The sequence below is a fragment of the Thalassophryne amazonica genome, chromosome 10, assembly GCF_902500255.1.
Source record: "Thalassophryne amazonica chromosome 10, fThaAma1.1, whole genome shotgun sequence".
In the NCBI taxonomy this organism is placed as follows: domain Eukaryota; kingdom Metazoa; phylum Chordata; class Actinopteri; order Batrachoidiformes; family Batrachoididae; genus Thalassophryne; species Thalassophryne amazonica.
This window is the reverse complement of record NC_047112.1, coordinates 48,271,396-48,292,782: the sequence shown is the minus strand read 5'-3', so window position 1 is coordinate 48,292,782 and position 21,387 is coordinate 48,271,396. Positions and strand designations below refer to the sequence as shown.

The 21,387-nt window shown below is 42.0% G+C and overlaps 1 protein-coding gene and 1 long non-coding RNA gene across 2 annotated transcripts in view; one reads left to right on the top strand and one right to left on the bottom strand.

Moving 5' to 3' along the window:
* The first annotated feature begins 3,553 nt into the window (after positions 1–3,553).
* On the top strand, positions 3,554–19,037 carry LOC117518746. The gene is made up of 3 exons (XR_004563062.1): positions 3,554–3,630; positions 8,509–8,510; positions 19,026–19,037. It is a non-coding gene; the product is annotated as an uncharacterized LOC117518746 (long non-coding RNA).
* The window catches only part of psmd1 (proteasome 26S subunit, non-ATPase 1), a 113,532-nt gene continuing 98,061 nt past the window's right edge, over positions 5,917–21,387 (bottom strand). Inside the window, exons 20-25 of the mRNA XM_034179961.1 lie at positions 19,223–19,392; positions 17,884–17,976; positions 17,460–17,546; positions 12,844–13,011; positions 7,709–7,865; positions 5,917–6,062 (exon numbers count right to left, since the gene is read on the bottom strand). Coding sequence (XP_034035852.1) covers positions 7,719–7,865; positions 12,844–13,011; positions 17,460–17,546; positions 17,884–17,976; positions 19,223–19,392 — 665 coding nt within the window. The 3' untranslated portion in view covers positions 5,917–6,062; positions 7,709–7,718. The remainder of the gene's footprint in view (positions 6,063–7,708; positions 7,866–12,843; positions 13,012–17,459; positions 17,547–17,883; positions 17,977–19,222; positions 19,393–21,387) is intronic.

The following is a 21,387-nucleotide window of genomic DNA, read 5'->3' as shown; positions in this document are numbered from 1 at the left end:
TCAGCTCTTTGAAGAAGGCTTTGACTCTCATCCTCACCCCTCCAGACCCCAACCTGCCATTTCTAGTGTCTGTGTCTTGGACAATAGCGATGTTGGGATGGCAGCAGTGTTGAGCCAAGTGGGACCAGAGGGAGTTACAGTGGTGGCATATTTCAGTAAAACTCTCAGCAAACCCGAACAGTGCTATTGTGTGACACACTGAGAACTTCTTGCTGTTGTGAGAGCGATAAGCCATTTCAAGTACAACCTGTGTGGCCTGCCCTTCACTGTCCGAACTGATCATGCAGCCCTCCAGTGGTTAATGTCTTTCAAGGAGCCAGAAGGACAGATTGCATGCTGGCTGGAAGAACTGGCACCATATGTCTTAAAGTGGAGTAGAGGGCTGGAGCCCACCATGCCATTGCTGACGTCATGTTCCGGCACCCCTGTGCTCATAATGGCTGCCGATATTGTGACAAGAGAGAGGCCCAGGAGAAAAAGCTTTGGGGGGAACGGGGCCCCATGCATGATGGAGATGGGCTGGTCTGCAGAGAGGTGCAGGTTGTTGACTCACCTAGATGGAGAGCACAGCAGGAGCAGAATGTTGATCTGCAACCAGTGCTGCAGTGGGTGGAGTCGGGTCAAAAACTGCAGTGGAATGAGGTAACTGGGTGCTCACCTGCCACTAAAGGACAGTTCAAAAAGTTTGGGCCTCTCTGGGTGAAGGATGGAGTGTTTCAGAGAGCCTGGAAGGAGTCAGCTACAGGGGACTTAAGGTGGCAGGTAGTGGTCCCTAGGACACTGATAGAGTCAGTGCTCAAGGCCTCTCATCGAGCTACGGGGGAAGGACACTTTGGAGTCTCAAAAACCCTCTGTAGACTCCGACAAGGGTTCTACTGGGATCGGCTCAGGAGCAATGTTGAGGACTTTTTCTGCCACTGTGACCTCTGTACAGCACACAAAGGTTCACCAGATCAGTCTCGTGCCCAGCTTCAGCAACTGACAGTGAGAACGCCAATGGAAGGGGTGGCAGTGGACATAATGGGGCCGTTCCCTTGCAGAGACAAAGGTAAATGCTGTGTTCTAGCTGCCAGGGGTTATTTCACAAATTGGCCAGAGGCGTATGCCATACCATATCAGGGGGCGGGGACTGTTTCAGATGACCTTGTTGAGGGCAGGTTTGGGACAGCAGAGGTCATTCATAGTGACCAAGGAAGAGAGTCGTGCACACGCCTGGGGATGCAAAAGCCTTTGACCACACCCTTACATCCTCAAAGTGATGGACTCATTGAGCGGTTCAACGGAACCGTGGAAAAACAATTCACCATCCTCACCACAAAACATCGTCACGATTGGGACATGCACCTCCCTCGTCTTATTGGCCTGCAGGTCGGCTGTGCAGGATTTCACCTTATGCACACCTGCCCTGCTCATGTTGGGCCAAAGCTACTGACACTAGCAGAAATGACTTTTAATAGACCCCCAGACTCATCAGCGGTGCCACCATGTCCAGAATATGCCAGGAGGCTCCAGGACAGGATGGACTCAGCCCATGCTTTTGCCCATGACCAGCTGCAGAAAGCAGGCATGAAGAAAATATGGCTTAAGGGCTAGAGGGAGGGACTTTAAGACTGGGGACCAGGTGTGCATGTATAGTCCGGAATACATCAAGGAACTGATCCAACCGTATGTGTCCACCAGGGGCCTGAAGTCCTCCAACCTGAACCTGCTGATGGTTCCCCGTACCTGTTTTAAAACTCGAGGGGACAGATCTTTTAAAGCCGTGGCGCCGCGCCTTTGGAATGAGCTTCCCTGCTCCCTTCGCTCGATAGACTGTCGATGTTTTTAAAAAAGCAACTTAAGACTCACCTTTTTAAAATTGCATTTTAGCTTGATTTTCTTTTAAATGTATGTGTTATTTTGTATTTATTGATTTTATCATGTGAAGCACTTTGTGACCCTGATCTGTGAAAAGTGCTATATAAATAAAGTTTACTTACTTACTTAGTCCAGGGAGGAAGAAGGGGCTGTGCCCTATGCTGGACTGTCACTGGGTGGAGCCTTGTCAGGTATTGGAGAAGCTGGGTGAGGTGGTATATAGGGTGCAGCTGCCACCTAGGTGGAGACAGGGACTGGCTGGCCCCATACAGAGGGTATGCACATCCACATCCGCGCCCGGGTCCCTTAATACCTTACCCAGGGAACGAAACAGCCCCAGGCCCAATGACTGCTCAGCTTGTTGTTCCAAGACTGCGGCACAGCCGCTGGTGTTCACACCGAGGTGGTCTCAGAGACAGAAAAGGCACTCAGGCCACCTCAGTGTTTTTTTTTTGTGATCGCTCAGGGTGAGGGACTTTGTAAGGGCGTAGCAGTATAGCGACACTGCTGTAGTGTTCGTGTTATAATGTCTTAGCTGTTCAAGTGTTATCTGTGTTTATTGGCTGTCTGGTGCATCAAATGTGTAGGGGGCGAAGGTAGGTATGTGAATGGAAGGGGGTGTGAGGACTGGGAGCTTTTTTGTTTATTACGAGGCTTTAAACCCTTGAGATAAAGCTGTTTATCATGATTGTTGTGTAACAGTTGGTTCAGTGGATCCGTATGTTATAATGGATAGTGAATATAATGACGATGTAACGAAGTGGCCAGCAGTTTCACAGCATAAGCTTAATATGGCCAGAACCAAGTCTTACCGTTACAGGCCTGGCACTGTGGTGCTGAGAGAGAGCCGCTGCTACCAGAAATCCACCAAGTTGCTGATCCGCAAGCTGCTGGCCAGGTCAGCCTCGCTGGCCTCCTGCAGAGCATCACAGCAGAACTCTGAAAGCGGAGGTCAGTCTTGAAGTCCTGAGCGATTTCTCTCACCAGGCGCTGGAAGGGCAGCTTGCGGATCAGCAACTCGGTGGATTTCTGGTAGCGGTGGAACTCTTGTCAGCGTCACAGTGCCAGGCCTGTAGCAGTGAGGCTTCTTCACACCGCCGGTAACTGGAGTGCTCTTCCGGGCAGCTTTGGTAGCCATTTGCTTCCTCTGAGCTTTTCCTCTGGTGGATTTACAGGCGGTCTGTTTGGTTCTGGCCATATTAAAGCTTCCATCAGATCTGCTCTGCCTATTCTGCTGAGCCAGGTTTCTCTGGGTCGCTTAGAAAGCTCATAACACTCCACGGCTTGATGCACAATAACTGCTGGGAGCCTGTAAAATGAGTGACCTGCCTCATTTTTATCACCTGTTTGAACAACCGACGACAGCACAAAAGCTGACCATTGTTGAAGCTTCTGCAATTGTTCGCCAAATGCACGTAGCGTATCACAGCAGCCACCATGTCGTAATCCACAATGGCCGGCATGGCGCAAAATCATCAATTACACAGCTTTACGTTTGTGCCAAGTGTGAAAGGGGCTTAAGAGGGAGTGCTGAGCTCCTGACACCGGTCAGCTACCGAATATCTTGTGCTCAGGTGTTTGTCCAATAATTCTATTCATGCAACTAAAATGTCTTTACAATCACTGAATTTTTTAAGTGTGGCGTAGTTATTTATACTGTGCAAGTACGTACCTAAGTGAAATTCTTTATTTTCCTTTTATTTTGACACAACACGCTTTTTCTCAAAACATGACCGTGTGGAGAAAACAAACGAACCCTTCTTCTTTTGTGGCGTATAACGGCAGCAGGCATGCTTATTGCTGCCGCCTGCTGCATCAGTCCGTTATAGCAGGACTAAATCCTCTGGATGAGTCCAGTGTCTCTCAAAGAGAAAAGCAAACACTTTCCCCTCTCAACTTTATGGCTAAAATACTTCAGAAACTTCTTTCAGGCTTTACAGTTGATTTCCTTCAATTTGTTTAATAGATAAACCATTAAAAGATGATAAGATATACGTTGCCTGCATGCTAAAATCTTCCAGCATCAATTTTTTTTTTTTAATTTGGTGAATTTCATAGACTGCGGTCTAGCTGGTGCTCAGGAAGTGTGCTTTTTAATGTTACTATGCTGTATGTGCCTGTGGGGTTTTTCCTGGTGACTGACATTATTAGCCAGATAGATCTTTTATTACAGTCAGGTTTCCACATACCCCAACATGCAAAAAATATAAAATGGAGATTCATGAAATAGGTCTTAGTTGCCCCAAATTGCCTTTAAAATGCTCAAAACCTGTGGGCCCCCGCCAGAGGCGCTGCTCCTGGACCCTGCTGGAGGTCTACAGCGGCCCCGGCTGATTGTCAGAGGTTTTTTTTTCTTTGCCCATTCTCTTTCGAGTGTAGGAATTGTAGCTGTTACTGGCCGGACTGCTGTCAGTGCTGCTCACTGTTAGCTAACTGGCTAACTAGCAAGCACAACTCTTTTCCTTAGTCCAAAGTCAGTTTCCTTACACAGTTGTTGATCCATGTGTTGATGGCATACAACACCTAATTCCAACTCAATGTTCTAAGTAATTTTTTCACACTCCAAACTGAATGCTTCAAAACTTGCTGTCCATTAATGTCTCACATTCACTTACGTGCAAAATTTGCACGTAAGTGAATTAAATGTAGGAAAACAGGTGAAAGCACCAAAAACTAAAGTTTAAGTTGGAAAAAACAGAAGCGTTGAAAGGAAACTTGGAAATTAAAGCACTGCAGAAGGCATCAGTGGTTAACATTCGAGTTACAGCCCGTTGTTGGCCAACGTACCATATCTATGTAAATATTTACAGATAAAATACAGATTTGTTCCCAGTATACGGAAACCTGGCAATTTCTAGAAAAGTTACCACAGAAAATATCACACTGCTGAGATTGTAATGATAAAATCTTTTTGGACTTTCAAACTGTTTAAACTTTGGGAATGCTTTAAAATATGAATTTGTCTGGCCATTTCTTCTTCTTATATATACTGATTGGACTCACTGTGTTCATCTAAATGGACAGTGGTGGCTTGGAGGAAGACTTGAGCTTTGCATAGCACTTTAGAGAAAAAAGTTTCTAAAATGTGAGCCACAGGCAATCTACTCAGACTAACATCGCCATCAGATCTCCGGTGGTCTTTGCTGGAAAAGAGGACGGAAAGATTGAGGTGGGGCAAAGCGTCTGTTAGGAAAACATGGACCGAGCACGCCATCAGGAATGTGATCCTGTAATACTAAGTGCATTCCTCCCATTGTGAACAGTGCATGCAGTAACCAGACTTAGAATGTGTTGAACCAGGAGTGCGGCTCTTCAGCTGAAACTTCGATCGCAGGTTTTCACGCCCCCAAGTGATGATAGGTTTTAGTCTTCCAGGCCAGTCTCCTTTACATCTTCGATGAGTGAGGATTTAGAAATGCAGCAGATAAAGTTGATATGACGTCGTTCATGAACAAACATCAGAGACTGTGTTTGATTAGTCTGCACGTCTGGCCAAAATGTACACATGCCGTTTCATTGAGGGGAATCCGCAGGCAACAAATCAGCTCTGACAGCTGTTTTCCGCCAGTGCTACACTTCAAAAATCAAATGGTTGTCATTCCAATCTTTATCATGTGGAAAACAACTGCCTATCATTTCCTGACCATTTTTCCAAATGACGCTTCATTTCCCAAATATAAGCATACTTAGGTCAGGGAAACTGGATGAAGATGATAAAAGTGATCCTGGGTTCAAGCGCCACAACCGCAAGAAAATAAAGTAAATCCTTCTGCAGATTTCATTTTGTTTACACAGTGGAAAGTTTGGATGGACTCGGGCTCATATTGTTGGGTTTGATATTTCTCTTAAACTGAATATATATATATATTTGCCAGACTTCAGCAACAAAGAATTTTTTTTTTAATTAGCATCAGAGGTTAGTTTAAAATAAATAAATAAATAAATAAATGGGGTTGTGGCCTAATGACATGATGAATGTGATGAGATGCAAAATTCATATTGTAAATGTCCATCTGTCTATATGTGTGACTGTGCACACACACAAATAGCCAGTCATAGTTTCCAACAAAGACCATTTTTATTGTACGGACAAAGAAAAAAAAAAATTGTTCCAAAGGGTGTAAAGCACTAAGTGAGACAGGAATACGGACGTGAGACAGTCACTGATGGGGGACGACCTGCTGGGACGTCATGTCATCTGATGCCTGAAGAAGAAGGGGGGGGGGGGAGAAAAAAAAAATTAGCACTTGTGGTGAAACAGCTCAATGTACAAACAAAGTCAGAACATCAAACTGAAAGAACACTTTAATAAAGGAAATAACCTTCATACTACTCAGACCAACACCTGCCACTAATACTCAGAGGTGACACACAGTCCAGAAAATTAGTAAAGAAAAGATTATTTTAGGCCAATGGGAAATTAACTGACATCTGACATTTGTTTAAAAATAATCAGATTAATCCTTAATAATCTGAAAGGTTATTAAGGATTTATCGAGATGTGTAGGTCCCCTACACAGCTCAAATCGTTGGTTGCAGCCCTACAATGCGTAAGCATTGATTTTCTTAAAGGCGCTCCAGTTAGACTCACTGCTGTTGGGGGGGACGGGGAGGGATGCTGATGACTATCCATCAGGACCTCGGCCACTCTGACCTCATGGTCAGTGTGCTGGCATACAGCTGGAAGCCATAAAAATCAGCTTCAAAATGATCCCTGCAGTGTTTACTGTGTCACACAGCACTTGAACCTCATAAAGGGATGAAATACTGAGCAGACAGACCCTAATTTGCTCACTTACACCTCATCGGTCTCATCACACGACTCTGCTCCTCCATGGGAGGCAGCGTGTCCAACACAAACACAACAAGGAGCCAGTGATCATTAAGCATCCCTGTCTACAGGGACAGGGTCTGCCCTCTGAGCTGGCGTGTCTAGTTGCCAGTCATGTTTACATTCCTGGGTTAGTGGTGGATCAAGTAGGTCAGGTTTGGAAAAACCAGCAGCGTCCATTATCAGCCCTCAGTGGAAGACTAAAGTCAGCTCCTCTGAAATGCACTAATGGATCTCCAGAATATCAAAACCAGTGTGTTATTACAAACTCACAGAGAAAGAGATGAAGACTAGCATCGGGTTTTACAGAAAACACGGGATCATGAAGCACATTTCTGAAAAGTGGACTCTCAGCGGCTGCATTACGCGTTGTGCTGACAGCAAAGATGTCTGCAGCAGCTGTTGGGATTTTCTTTTAATCCTCGAATTTAAAAGGTAACTAGTGCAGAACAACAAGCCTACATAATGGTGGTGGAGGGAGCCCTGGTCTTTTTTCTTTTTGCCAAAACAACTTAAGCAAAAACTTCATGTCTGCCTTCACATCCCCACAGTAACTGCGTCTCAATAAAAAGTGGAGGGCCTGCTGTCACGTAAACAGCTCATGAATGCAATCTGTATCTTGAAGCGGTACAGAGATCTAAGACCTGCTACATTACTGGATCTTTGGAGAGAGATTACAGAATAAGACATTTTAGGATGGTTACAGATCTTGCAAGCACACTGACATGTCAGATTGTGAGAAGTGATAGCTGTGTAGAGGGGTTAATAAATGTTCATAGCCTTCAGAAAAACCAGGACGTCACCAGTAAATGCAGTGCGAGAGAGAACAGATAGGTCTGAACACAATAACTCTGAACATGTAGATCTCCAAATTAAAAGGCCATACGGCCTTTTAATTTGGAGATCTACATAATTTTAGATTTTGTTTTTGAGTTATTATACATGATAATAAACTGATTAAAACTGGTCAACTTTGATGCACCAGATGAATCCAAAAGGTAGTGTGGTTTTGCTTTTTACCTCAACATTTCTACTCATCAATGTACTCGAAAGGTTCAGGCGGTTCAGGTTCCTGCTCTTCCTCCTCGATTTTGGGGCCATGAGCTGAGACGGGCTCCACCAGCTCCTCCTCCTCCTCGCTAGTGTCCTTCATGATGATGATTCCACCTGTGTGCAGCTGGAAACAGACAGGAAATGTCACCGGTGGACGATTTACTGTCCTGACATTTGGGCTTCAAAATATCTTTTGGTCAACAGATGAAGCACTTATAATGAAACAGTCAAAAGCACTGGCAAAGCAAATTACAACTGCCAATCAGAACGCTCCAAGATGTTCGCTGCCTAATTGGGAAACAAAAAATATCTGGAGGCTTGAGATGTGACCACTTTCTGTGAAGGGATAGTGAAGCTTAAACATTGGTGGACCAAGTACACTGAAGTGAAGGGAGACTATTGCCCCTCCTACTATGTGGCGTTTAGAGGCATGTGTAGCATTCGCCACAAACACATCTCACAGCGGAACGTGGCTGCCAGCACTCAGAGTGTGGTGAGTGTTTTGAACATGACCAAAACACTCACCACACTCTGGTGAGTGTTTTGAACATGTTCAAAACGCTCTGCTAACTGATTTGACGGCGCAAAGTGCCGGAGAGGGACTTGTCTTCACTTAACCAAACAGGTAAGACCTTATATTTACACTGTGAATTTTCACTGCATGAGAAGCACAGCTTTCAGGAAATCAATTGATAGCATCACTTGAAGTATTTTGACTTATGAAAAAGCCTGTAAAAATCCATAAATTAGGCGCATCATTGTAAAAGCAGTAGTGTTCAAAGAATGCAAAAAAAAGTAGCAGCTTATGGTCCGGAAATTACAGTAATAAAATTATACGTTTAATTTATTTATTGGTCTCTGTTTGTTAGCAAGATTACATCAACGGTGATACATACAGTAGTGTTCGGAATAATAGCAGTGCTGTGTGAGACCGACTGGTCAGTTATGATGTCAACCATGCAAGGGCATTTTCAGTAATCCTAAAATGATTCTCCAGCCTATGGAGTAGAATTTGGTGATCCACGGTATCCAATGCAGCACTGAGATCTAACAGCACCAGAACCAATGTGGTGGCTGAATCCATGCAAGCAGAAGATCATTCATCACTTTAGTGAGAGCCATCTCTGTGGAATGATATTTTCTAAAAATGGACTACAGTGGCTCAGAAAGTTTATTTTTAGTAAGATAGTCCACAAGCTGTCGTGAAACCACTTTTTCCAGAATTTTAGAGCAAAATGATAGATTTGATAGCAGCCTATATTTTTCAAATATACTAGGGCCAAGATTAGATTTCTTAAGTAATGGTTTAATCACTGCAGATCTGAAACAATTAGGAACAGATCCAGAAGTTAATGAGAGATTAATCATTTCCAGCACACTCGGCCCAAGAGTGGGCCACAGGTCCTTAAACAGTTTTGTTGGTATGGGATCAAATAAGCAGGTTGTGCTTTTTGTAGACATTATAAGTTTCGTCATCACATCCAGTGAGATACTATCAAATTCTGTAAATCTAGGTATAACCTCAGTGATGGCACCCACCTCAATAGCAGGGTGCAGTGGCTGGGTTAAGGCATGCTGGGATATGTTTAACCTAATGCCATCTATTTTCTTCTCGATCTAAAAAATGTTGTGGTGTAAAAGGAGAGTGACTTACACGTGGTTGTCCATGAATAAGTGTTGCCACCGTGTCGAACAAGAACTTTGAGTTATGCTTGTTTTTGCTGATCAAATCAGAGTAATAGGCCCGCTTTTTGGCGAGTAGTGCATACTTATAGTCTAAGATAGCATCACACCACTCGAGGTAGAATACTTCTAATTTTGAACTACACATTTCCGTTCTAGACCTCTAGCCTTATGCTTGAGGTCACACAAGTAATCATTGAACCAAGGTGACAGTGTTTTTTTTTGGGGGGGGGGTGCATGGTTTTAATATAGGTTGCGCAATCATGTTGAGTGTAGTTTTGAGTGCAGAGTTTAAACTGTCCACAAGACTGTCTACTGATTGGGCATTTTCCAAATATGAAGCTAAGATATCAGACAGTCTAGCTTCAGTTGTAGTTGAGGAGTTCATGTGTCGCCGCAATGATAAATAAGGTTGTTGTTCCACTAAACACGGCAGCAAAACTGTAAACTTAATAATTGAGTGATCAGAGACCACTGATGCAAGAGGCATGACGTCAATATACAGTAGTGTTCAGAATAATAGTAGTGCTATTTGACTAAAAAGATTAATCCAGGTTTTGAGTATATTTCTTATTGTTACATGGGAAACAAGGTACCAGTAGATTCAGTAGATTCTCACAAATCCAACAAGACCAAGCATTCATGATATGCACACTCTTAAGGCTATGAAATTGAGCTATTAGTAAAAAAAAAAAAGTAGAAAAGGGGGTGTTCACAATAATAGTAGTGTGGCATTCAGTCAGTGAGTTCGTCAATTTTGTGGAACAAACCGTTCTGAATCAGGTGTCCCCTATTTAAGGATGAAGTCAGCACCTGTTGAACATGCTTTTCTCTTTGAAAGCCTGAGGAAAATGGGACGTTCAAGACATTGTTCAGAAGAACAGCGTAGTTTGATTAAAAAGTTGATTGGAGAGGGGAAAACATACGCAGGTGCAAAAAATTATAGGCTGTTCATCTACAATGATCTCCAATGCTTTAAAATGGACAAAAAAAACAGAGACGCGTGGAAGAAAATGGAAAACAACCATCAAAATGGATAGAAGAATAACCAGAATGGCAAAGGCTCACCCATTGATCAGCCCCAGGATGATCAAAGACAGTCTGGAGTTACCTGTAAGTGCTGTGAGAGAAGATGCATGTGTGAAGCTAATTTATTTGCAAGAATCCCCCTCAAAGTCCCTCTGTTAAATAAAAGACGTGCAGAAGAGGTTACAATTTGCTAAAGAATACATCAACTGGCCTAAAGAGAAATGGAGGAATATTTTGTGGACTGATTAGAGTAAAATTGTTCTTTTTGGGTCCAAGGGCCGCAGACAGTTTGTGAGACGACCCCCAAACTCTGAATTCAAGCCACAGTTCACAGTGAAGACAGTGAAGCATGGTGGTGCAAGCATCATGATATGGGCATGTTTCTCCTACTATGGTGTTGGACCTATATATTGCATACCAGGTATCATGGATCAGTTTGGCTATGTCAAAATACTTGAAGAGGTCATGTTGCCTTATGCTGAAGAGGACATGCCCTTGAAATGGGTGTTTCAACAAGACAATGACCCCAAGCACACTAGTAAACAAGCAAAATCTTGGTTCCAAACCAACAACATTAATGCCTCGCAGATGTGAAGAAATCATGAAAAACTGTGGTTATACAACTAAATATTAGTTTAGTGATTCACAGGATTGCTGAAAAAGCAGTTTGAACATAATAGTTTTGAGTTTGTAGCATCAACAGCAGATGCTACTATTATTGTGAACACCCCCTTTTCTACTTTATTTTACTAATAGCCCAATTTCATAGCCTTAAGAGTGTGCATATCATGAATGCTTGGTCTTGTTGGATTTGTGAGAATCTACTGAATCTACTGGTACCTTGTTTCCCATGTAACAATAAGAAATATACTCAAAACCTGGATTAATCTTTTTAGTCACATAGCACTACTATTCTGAACACTACTGTATTAGGCCATGGAAGACTCCACTGAATTTTGGAGGTGATCTGGATCCGGGATCATGTTTCACTTTACATAGGCTTTGAAGGATTACTTCAAAACCACTTCACAGATTCTCACCAAATTTGCACCACACATAGATATTAGGGCATGGAAGACTCCATTACATTTTGGAGGTGATCTGGATCCAGATCCAGATTCTGGATCAAGTTTCACTTTTTAACACATACAGTATCACAACAAATCAGCCCTGTACTAGTAAACTAGCCCTCATGAGATATGACTGTAATAAGTTCAGCTCTTCAGGCAGGTTGATGAGCTAATTATTGAGATCATCTGTTTTAGGTGCACAGGTAGACGCAACACACGGGAGGGCTTTTACTTTCTGAAGCCAGAGTTTTACACCTCTGCAGAAAATATTGTGTTAAATTTGAGTCTGTAAGTAGTCTCTGGGTGATATATGATTCTTGTACTTTATTTTTGTTGTAAAATGTGACAAGGTATACATATAGGCTTTACTACATTAAAACTACTTCACGGATTCTCACTAAATTTGCACCACATTATGGAGGTGATCCAGATATGTGGATGTCAGAAATCTCTGTTTGCTCTTGTTCTTCATGTTTTGATTTGGAATATAGAATGTGCAGTGTTCCCAATGCCTGCGCATGTATGGAAGTAAAAGCTATAATAAGGATTTCGTAATTTCAAGTTCAGATCCACTGATGAGCCAAAGAAATGACTTTAATATCAAGTCTACTTGGTTAATAGTATTTTATTACATCTGTCGACACTGTCCAGACTTCAAGCCGGCAAAATCTCTCTACTTCCTGAACACGTCTGTGAACAGAAAACAACCCCTTAAATGGAATGTGTGGTGTATTTAAAAAATAAATTATACAAGCAAAAAACACCATTGCAGCACTTGCTGCATTAAACTGTATGATTTTGATGGACACAAAATCAAACAGCGGTCCCTCTTTATGGGGCTGGAGTGGATGCTGATTGGGTAACTGCACAGAGTCCTGCCGTTTACTGCGGAAAGCCGCGCGCATGAACTGTTTTACAGGCCTGAAGATAGTTTGTTGGCTTGTAGATATTCCACAGAGGTGAAAATCAAATGACAACCTGGATATAGATTTGGAAGATTTACAAGGCAAAAGAAAGTTAAGCAAGTTTGGCGGCGGCTAGGGGAGTGGGAGTGGGGGGTATCCCTCAGAAGCTTCGACATTGTTCAGCATTACCATCTTTTGTGTGGAACATCTAAATTTGTACTGCTGTAATTCAGGGTCAGCGCAGACTTCCTGTGTATGATGGTGTTATTAAAATAAATAAAACAGGACCATGTTTAACAAACTGCTCCCTGAACCGTGTGAATGTAAGGCTACTGCAGACATTTTGTTAAGGTTGCACACGCCGACGGGGACGCTTGTAATCTGACACACAGACAGGATGCAGGGGTTCTGTTACCGGTTTGAAGGGCTGGTATCGGCAGGTCTCAGGCATGGTCAGGACTTTGAGCTGAGCTGGCATCACTCTGGCCGGGTTCTCTAGGAGCTGGAAGTTGGGCTCCGCCTCTTTTTTCTTCTCCTTCTCCTTTTCTTCATCCTTCTTCTCTTTTTCAGCCTCCTGAACCTCCTGAAAGGCAAAAGTCTGGATTAGTACATTTTTTGAACAACTACAATGTGACAGTATTAACAATATCTATAAATATATATATATATATGTGACTCTGCTGCAGACAAACAGGACTCCAACCTTTTAAAGACACATGACAAAGTCTGACAATCTTGAAGAGCTGCAAGACTTTCTTCTGTGATTCAGCCCCAAGTCCATCCAGCAACAAGTGCTTTGTCACGCTTTCAGAGGAGCCCATAAACAAGTCAGTGAATGATTAAGGAAGGCAATGAAACTCACAAAACTAGTTTCAGTTTTCACACAGGCCAACGCATCTGTTGATGTTCTGAAAAATTATGGATGTGAGTTTTATCCTCTGAGTGTTTCCAGCAGGCTCTGCTTTTACACTGTGTGCTGCAAATGCAGTAAACGGCAGACGTGCACGTTCAAGATGGAGACACTGAAATCAGGCTCACTGACTGCCCCATTTTAAAGCATTTTTATTACAGTATCGCCATTAAACAGGTTTGCTACCCCCTTCTTTCTGCTGCTCCCGTTAAGGGTCGCCACAGCAGATCAGTCGTTTCCATCTCACCCTGTCCTCTGTCACACCAACCACCTGCATGTCGTCCCTCAGCACATACGTAAACCTCCTATTTGGCCTCCCTCTTCTCCTCCTGCCTGGTGGCTCCATCCTCAGCATTCTTCTCCCTATATACCCTGGGTCCTTCCTCTGCACATGTCAAAACCATTTCAATCTCGCCTCTGACTTTCTCTCCAAACCGTCCCACATGAGCTGTCCCTCTGATATTTTCATTTCTAATCTTGTCCATTCTCGTCACTCCCACAGAGAATCACAACACCTTCAGCTCTGCCTCGTGTCTTTTTGTTAGTGCCATCGTCTCTAAGCCGTAGAACATAGCTGGTCTCACTACCGTCTTGTAAACTTTCCCCTTCACTCTTGCTGATATTATTTGGTCACAAATTACTCCTGTCACGTTTCTCCACCCACTCCACTCTGCCTACACTCTCCATTACTTTTGGCAGTTGACCCCAAGTATTTAAACTCATCTACCTTTACCACTTCTACTCCTTGTAACTGCACTATTCCACTGGGCTCCCTCTCATTCACACACATGTACTCAGTCTTGCGCCTGCTGACTTTCATTCCTCTTCTCTCCAGAGCGTATCTCCGAATCTCCAGGCTAAATGCAACTTGCTCTCTACTCTCACTACAGATCACAATGTCATCTCTGCAAACATCATAGTCCATGGAGACCTGACTGACCTCATCCATCAACTTGTCCATCACCATGGCGAACAAGAAAGGACTCAGAGCTGATCCCTGGTGTAATCCCACCTCCACCTGGAATGAATCTGTCATTCCAACTGCACATTTCACAGCTGTCATACTATTCTTGTACATGTCCTGCACTACACTCACATACTTCTCTGCCACTCCAGATTTCCTGATACAATACCACAACTCTTATCTTGACACCCTGTCATAAGCTTTCTTTAAATCCACAAACACACAATACAACTCCTTCTGGCAAACTGAGGTCTGCTACCACTGAAGAAAAATACTACATTTTGGTTTAGCAAATGCCAATTATGCTGCTTTATTATTTGTCGGTGATGAGTCAATCCTATAATGCCAAGTGTCTCATTTGATACAGGATTTTCTGAGCTGTCTACATCGGTGTGATTTTTTCCCCCCAAAAAAACCCACTGTATACAATGAGATACTTGTAGTGCACAGGCAACCTACCAGATGTCAGTATCTTATGCATCAGAGGGCCTTCAGATGAGACATTCAAAATGGCCGCTGCAACAAGTGATCCACAGCAATTTCCCTAAGAAACTCAAGCATTTTATAGGTTTTAAATGTTATGTTTGCTCTGGATTTAAAATTTAGGTTTTTTTTTTAAATGGTAGAACGCCCAATGTAGCAAATATGATACAAATAAAAACTCATACATGCAAAAACTTTTTTTGGGGGGGGGGTTGTTAAACGGTCCAATAAAGACTCCTGCTTCAAAAAATTTGAATTTTCTGACAATTATTTCATGGGGTGAGCTTTATAGGGTTAAATACATTTTTACTTTCTTCTGATGAGAGAAATATTACTTGAAATATGATTTATTTTTTATCCTAACCATCATCGGCAATAATGTAACTATTATGTCACTTTAAATTTGTATAATTTCTTTCTCCCTACTTCTTGTGCTGAAGTAATGACAGTACTCCTTTTCCAGAGGACAGAGAACCAACTACCTTAATGTCACAGCCCACTTTAAGAGATGAAACTGATCATTTCCATTAACTTGAGTAAAACTACAGTGACATTCTGTTTGTTCAGAAATTGCCACACGACAAGTTCATCCTCCTCCATCAGTAGCCTATGATTTACTTTTTATTAAAAACTTTAAGAAAACATATTTTAGTGGTGACATATTTTTTTGTCCAAATAATGGCTACTATAACTACAGATGCCAATCTAAATGTAAGAAACCATCAAAGCCAAAGTCAGCGCCATAAAATGGTTGAGAAAACAAGAGTCAGCGATATAAAAGGTCTGAAATGCAAATAGGGTGGATATTTCCAGTCTAATCTCTCAACATTAGGGCTGAAAGCTACAGAAGCCATTCAGATTAAGCAAGGTGTCAATGCCTTGTGGGGGGGATAAATAAAATTTCTGGCTCTACACCAGCGTTCTGCAACTGGCTCCATGCAGAGTCAAGAAGGTGCAGCTTTTCATCCCTACTAATCCCATTAGCAAGGCGACACCAGTGATGAACTCTGCCCAAAGGGGTGTCAATCAGTTAAGAAGGCTGGCAGCGTCTGCATCTCAAATGAAAATGTCCACCTTCATGGCCTTTTATGGAAAGAAATTGAGAGCCCTGCTCCAGACTGACAGAACCTTTGGGAAATGTGGGAGCCGGTTAATGAAGAACAGAGTGCCCACATATTTGCAGATAGTCTGTGGTTTGGGTTAGTGTGCGCTCTGACAGGTCATGTGATCACTGCACTACCCAGACAAGTTGTACTCTCTATCAGTGCTCCTCTGCAGACATAGAACTCAACTTAAAAATATAAATAAAAAACTAAAACACTTGGACGTCAATTCCAACTGAAGAGACTTAAAGTCCTTCCGAAGTCCTTTTAAAAGCCCTTTTGGTGACAAAATATAGTAAACATATGCATGCATTATTCTGAAAGGCAGAATAGTGCAGCATGGTGCCTCACTGGTTAGCACTCTTGCCTCACAGCAAGAAGGTCTGCAGTTCAATTCCACCCATGCTCAGTTCCTTTCTGTGTGGATTCTGCATGTCCTCCCAGTGTCTGTGTAGGTTTCCTCCGAACACTCCAGCTTCTCCCCACCACATGAAAAACACGTACATTAGAGTGTACTCCATTTTCTGCCCCTGACCAAGGCAGCATCTCTGTGTTTAGTGGTTGGATTGCATTTAACTGTAATTATGATTGTTTAAAAGCAGAAAACAAGGTTTGTTGCATGTATCCATGCATGTAACATAAAGCCCGTTCTTATTCAAAAGAACTGAAATGCTTTTTTCTTTGTGGAAATGACTGGAAATAAAATATTTGCCACTAATAATATGCAATAGTAAGTATGTTTGACAGATACGGAATGTCACACACAGGAATGGTTAAACTCATGCAGAATTTGGTGTCTTAATGGCAGCATAAATAGACATTATGAAGAAAGTCACAGCAAGTAATCATATTTGGATGCCAATTTTTAAAGCGGTTTTCTCCAGTGCGGATGGTTCACCATTCAAGGCCACCCCTGCCCATTCTCCATGTAATGTGGAGTTGCATCAGGAAGGGTGTAAATCTTGTGCCGAATCAACCTGTACATCCACCTTGGATTTCTTGTGGTGACCCAGAATGAAACAAGGGAGAAGCTGAAGTGAATTAAAAAAAGTAAAAAAGAAGCTGTTCAGAATGCAACATTTGAGCAGCTAAATACTTAGTCTGCAAAGAAAATTACAACTCTAGCAACTCTAGTAGGAAAGTACACGTGCTAGTTTCTTATTAGCTGGAGTGTGAGATGTGACCAAATGAGGACAACTAGAAAGCTACTGTGGGTTGCGACTCTTTTTGGTATCATTACGTAGGCTGCAAGTCAGTGACATTCAGCCAATCAAACAACAGTGATACAAATGTAGGTATACGCACATAAGATCTCCATCGGCACAAAAACAAACAATAATGGGAGCTACCATCATCAAAGTAACAAACAACATCTAAATTTAAATTTAGCCATTGGCCTTTGGATGCTGCTTTCACCAAACTATGCCCCAGCTTGATGAGATGCATTATGGGTGTTTTTATAGCTGATACAATTCTAAAGTACCCGTAACCTTGTTAAAATGAACAGTGTGACAAGGAAATAAAAATCAAATCATTAGCACAAATGTCAGTTAGTGGGCATTTCTGCTCACCACTTCCATCTTCTCCTCCTCTTTCTCTTTCTTTTCCTTCTCCTTCTTCTTGGCTTTGGCTGTGATGGAGAGAACAGCAGTGGATACCTTCCATTTTGAGAGAGAAACAAAGAAAGAGAAAGATCTTTCCATGGTGAAAGACAATATTGTGGACACAGAGCTCTTCTACAAACACGGCTTTAAAAATGTACAAAATTATTTGGCCACAAATTAACAGCTGCTTGTTCTTTAACTGCAGCTTCCAAGAACATCCAGGATTGTACAACCACATTACAGATAACAACAAACACAAAAGGCAAGAAAATGTTGTAGGTCTGAGAAGGAGGATAAATTATTCACAAATCAATATGAAGTGAGCTCTCTTTTACTATTCCTTTCAGATTTAAGGAAAGCAAAATAAGCTGATCTACTGTTTAACTCTCACCTTCTCCTTCTCCTTCTCCTTGGGAACCTCCAAGGCTGGAGGGTAGGCAAAGGTGGAAGGCTTACAGTTGGAGCGGTACTGCACCTTGGGCATCTGAGCAAGACAAAAAGAGTCAACTCCAACTAACCACCTGCTGAAGTGATTGGTTCCAAGGAAAAGCTGCACAGTCGTGGCCCTTCATGACACACTGTTTGTTACTCCTGTGCTCGAAAATCAACCAAATGTTCACTTGAATGCTCTACCATGAGCCCACTATTACTGAAACTGGAACTCAATGCTTTAATAATAATAATAATAATAATAATAATAAATGTAATTTATAAAGCACTTTACATTAAAAAGATAAATCTCAAAGTGCTATCACCTCATCCTGGCAATGAAAAACAATAGGTCACATGAGCATTTTTTCACAGAACATTGACTCTTAGCTTGACTGCAGCACAGACAGAATTAGAACAGGCATGACAAAGCTCACTGACTGTGATCGCTCCTGTGCATTGTCCTGGAAGCCATGCTGAGAAAACAACAAGAAGAACATGACTATGACCAACTACGTCCAGCAATGGGAGGCCTAGCCCGGAAAGGCTGTTGTGGTGGATTTAAACAGGTGTTAACTGGCTTCGGCATAGTTGTGTTAATTACATTAAATCTACCTTCCTCCTGTACTTTATCCAGTGTGTACTATTTGACCCCTTATATTCTCCTTGTAAAGATGAGCATGGATGACACATAATGTGCCAACTGCTTCAGTTACCCAATATGACACACTGATTCCTGGGAATTGGTGTATGTGGCTGTGTGCTAAGACAGGCCTACACAGAGGATGACCTCGTCATAAACGGGCTGCACGCCGGTGACAGAGATGTTACTGATGGGACACTTTTGAGACCAAAGTGGTATAAAGTATAATTCATGTCAAATGTATTTGAAAAATAAGGTCATACAAAGTTTGTATATTTAATCACCAGTTGCAGCTGCTTCAACACAATTCTAAATGAATATTTACAGCTGAAAACTGTCAACTCAATCTGAGCCATTATAGTTTCACAGATTCTCTTATTAATAAAAGCTTTACAAACATAATCCTTAGAAAGACTCCTTTAAAAACTGTGTACTACTGTCAAGTGCAAAAAGAAGTCAAGAAATTGCACAACTGCACTTTATTCACTGTTCAGCAGCATATAATCATTGAAATGATCCACTCTGACTCATGCTGTTATCAGGAAATAACAGAGGTTTGGTTCTGCAGATGTATGAAGATGATCTAAATAATCAGTGGTGAAATACTTTCCAATGCACATTCCGTTTGACACAATCCCACAGCCATATGTTTCAGTACCTTAAGATCCTTGTTGAGGCCAATAATCGCTGTGGGTGTAAAAGCCAAAGACAGGAAATGGGAGAGGGGGAACCAGAACCAGAACTGAGTAAAGACCAGCAGACCCACAACTGATGGCATATGAGTATGACCAGTTCTGGACTGCAGAGAGATGGTTACATTTCGCCCACCTAGAAAGCAAAGGACAGAAGGATTACATGCCACTTTGCTAACATGGAATACAACGTGTCATTTACCAGCTTGGAGTCATGACCCAAGTTGCGTCTCACAATAAGAAAAACAAAATTACACACATGATAAAACTAAAAAACAAGCAATGCCATCATCCTTTAACAACCACAAAGCCTTTAATGCACCAAATTTAAAAAAAACTATTTTGCATATTTAATATCCCACAGATGTGTCTGCCTCCTGCTGGATGGTCAGTGGATGCTGGACTGGTGATGGATTAGGAATCAGTGAGATTGTCAGTGTGAGAGACAGACCATTTCCACAGAAATATGCTAAAGCAGAGATAAAGCACAGTTAGCAAAACTCAACACTGTCACAAGTCCAGACAACCCTGCGTAAAGGGTATGTACGAATTCAGGTGCAAAAACAAGTGCAAAAGAGCTGGTCGAGTGAGTTAGAGGGAAGTGGGTCCATCAGACGGAGCGTTTCTGCACAGAAATGCACTAAATCAGACAACTAAACTTTCATTTTCTGACAGTTTGCCACAGTTATAATCTAATAAAGCTCAAACAATAGTTGTAGATCCTCCATCCAGCCCTGCCAAAAGGATTTTGTATGAATGCAGCTGAAGCAAACGTCATTCTCTCTCAGTAAATGTGTGATTTTGAAGCTTGTATCTTAAGAATAAATACAAATTTAACACTAGAAACTGAAAGAACCAGATTTATTTTATAAGTCTGAGTAGATCAGAGAGAGAAAAGGCACAAAAAAAAAGATGTTTGAATGATAATAAGACAGCAATGATTGAAGATGTTTTATCCCTTAAGTAACACTTAACCTTGAACCATTTCAGTTTGACAATAGAATCAGAAGATGAAGGAGTGGGAGGTCAACAAGAGCAGACACCAGGATGGTCACCACCCAAAAGAAAATTACGCTTTGGCTTCAGCCTGCCTGACCTGTAAATCCTGAGCAGGATCTAAATTACAAAGTCATGCAAACCTGCCTGTTAACCCCAGGATCCATTGTCTGTAACATCCTGCATTCATGTTTAAAGAATGGACTCCAATAATTAAATGTGAGCTACACAGGAGATTAGGTAATTAATTCACTTGCTTCAAAAGCAGTCCATCAACCCTGCCAAAGAGCTGGTGGCACAAATAATTCATGCTTCTTACCAGAATTACTGCAGAAATGGCTCATTGTGAAATTTTTATATTTACAAAAATTGCTTAAAAATGTACCAATCCCTAAAATGCTTTATCACTGTCAGCATGACGGCAATAGACTGTAAATGTAGATGGACCAAGAGACAGCCAAACTAAAGCCAACCCTCCTGGCTGGTTGCTGTGCAGCTCATTAATCCTGCTCCCTCTTTGTGCAAGTCTATGAAACATGGGCTAAAGTAAGAGATACTTAAAAACAAATCAAAAACACAATACACAATAAATTTAATGATTTTGGTTGCGGAACAATATTAGTTATGTTTAATCCCCAATTGCAGTTAAGTGTTTAAGCATTTTTATGCAGTATATTGAACTCCTTAACTGTATAACCCTGGGGCACACTGCCCACTTCAACAACATGTAGAATAAAAATGTTGAGAAAAAAGATGCGTGTACAGTGTTGGTCTACTCTACACTCTTTTATCCATCACACAAAATCACAAAATTCCAAGTGATAAAGAGGGCAGCTTGTTTTATTCTGGCAGGTACTTAAAGTAGACATTCTTTAAGTAGAGGGCAGCAGTTTTCACTTGTCTTCTTGACCTGAGGACTCTTGGGTCCCAGATCCAGGCCATCACTTTCTCTTGGGTCCATATCTGGATTGGAAGCACAGACGTTGTGGTTTAGGGTGGTGTGACTGAATCAATGGCTACTGTTTGTCTTGTTTGGCATAAGCATGGATTATGCCAAGACCTACAGGCCATTGATCCAATGTAAATGTCTGCTCCCGCTGAAGGTATTGATGTCCTTCAGGTTACACTTTAAAGA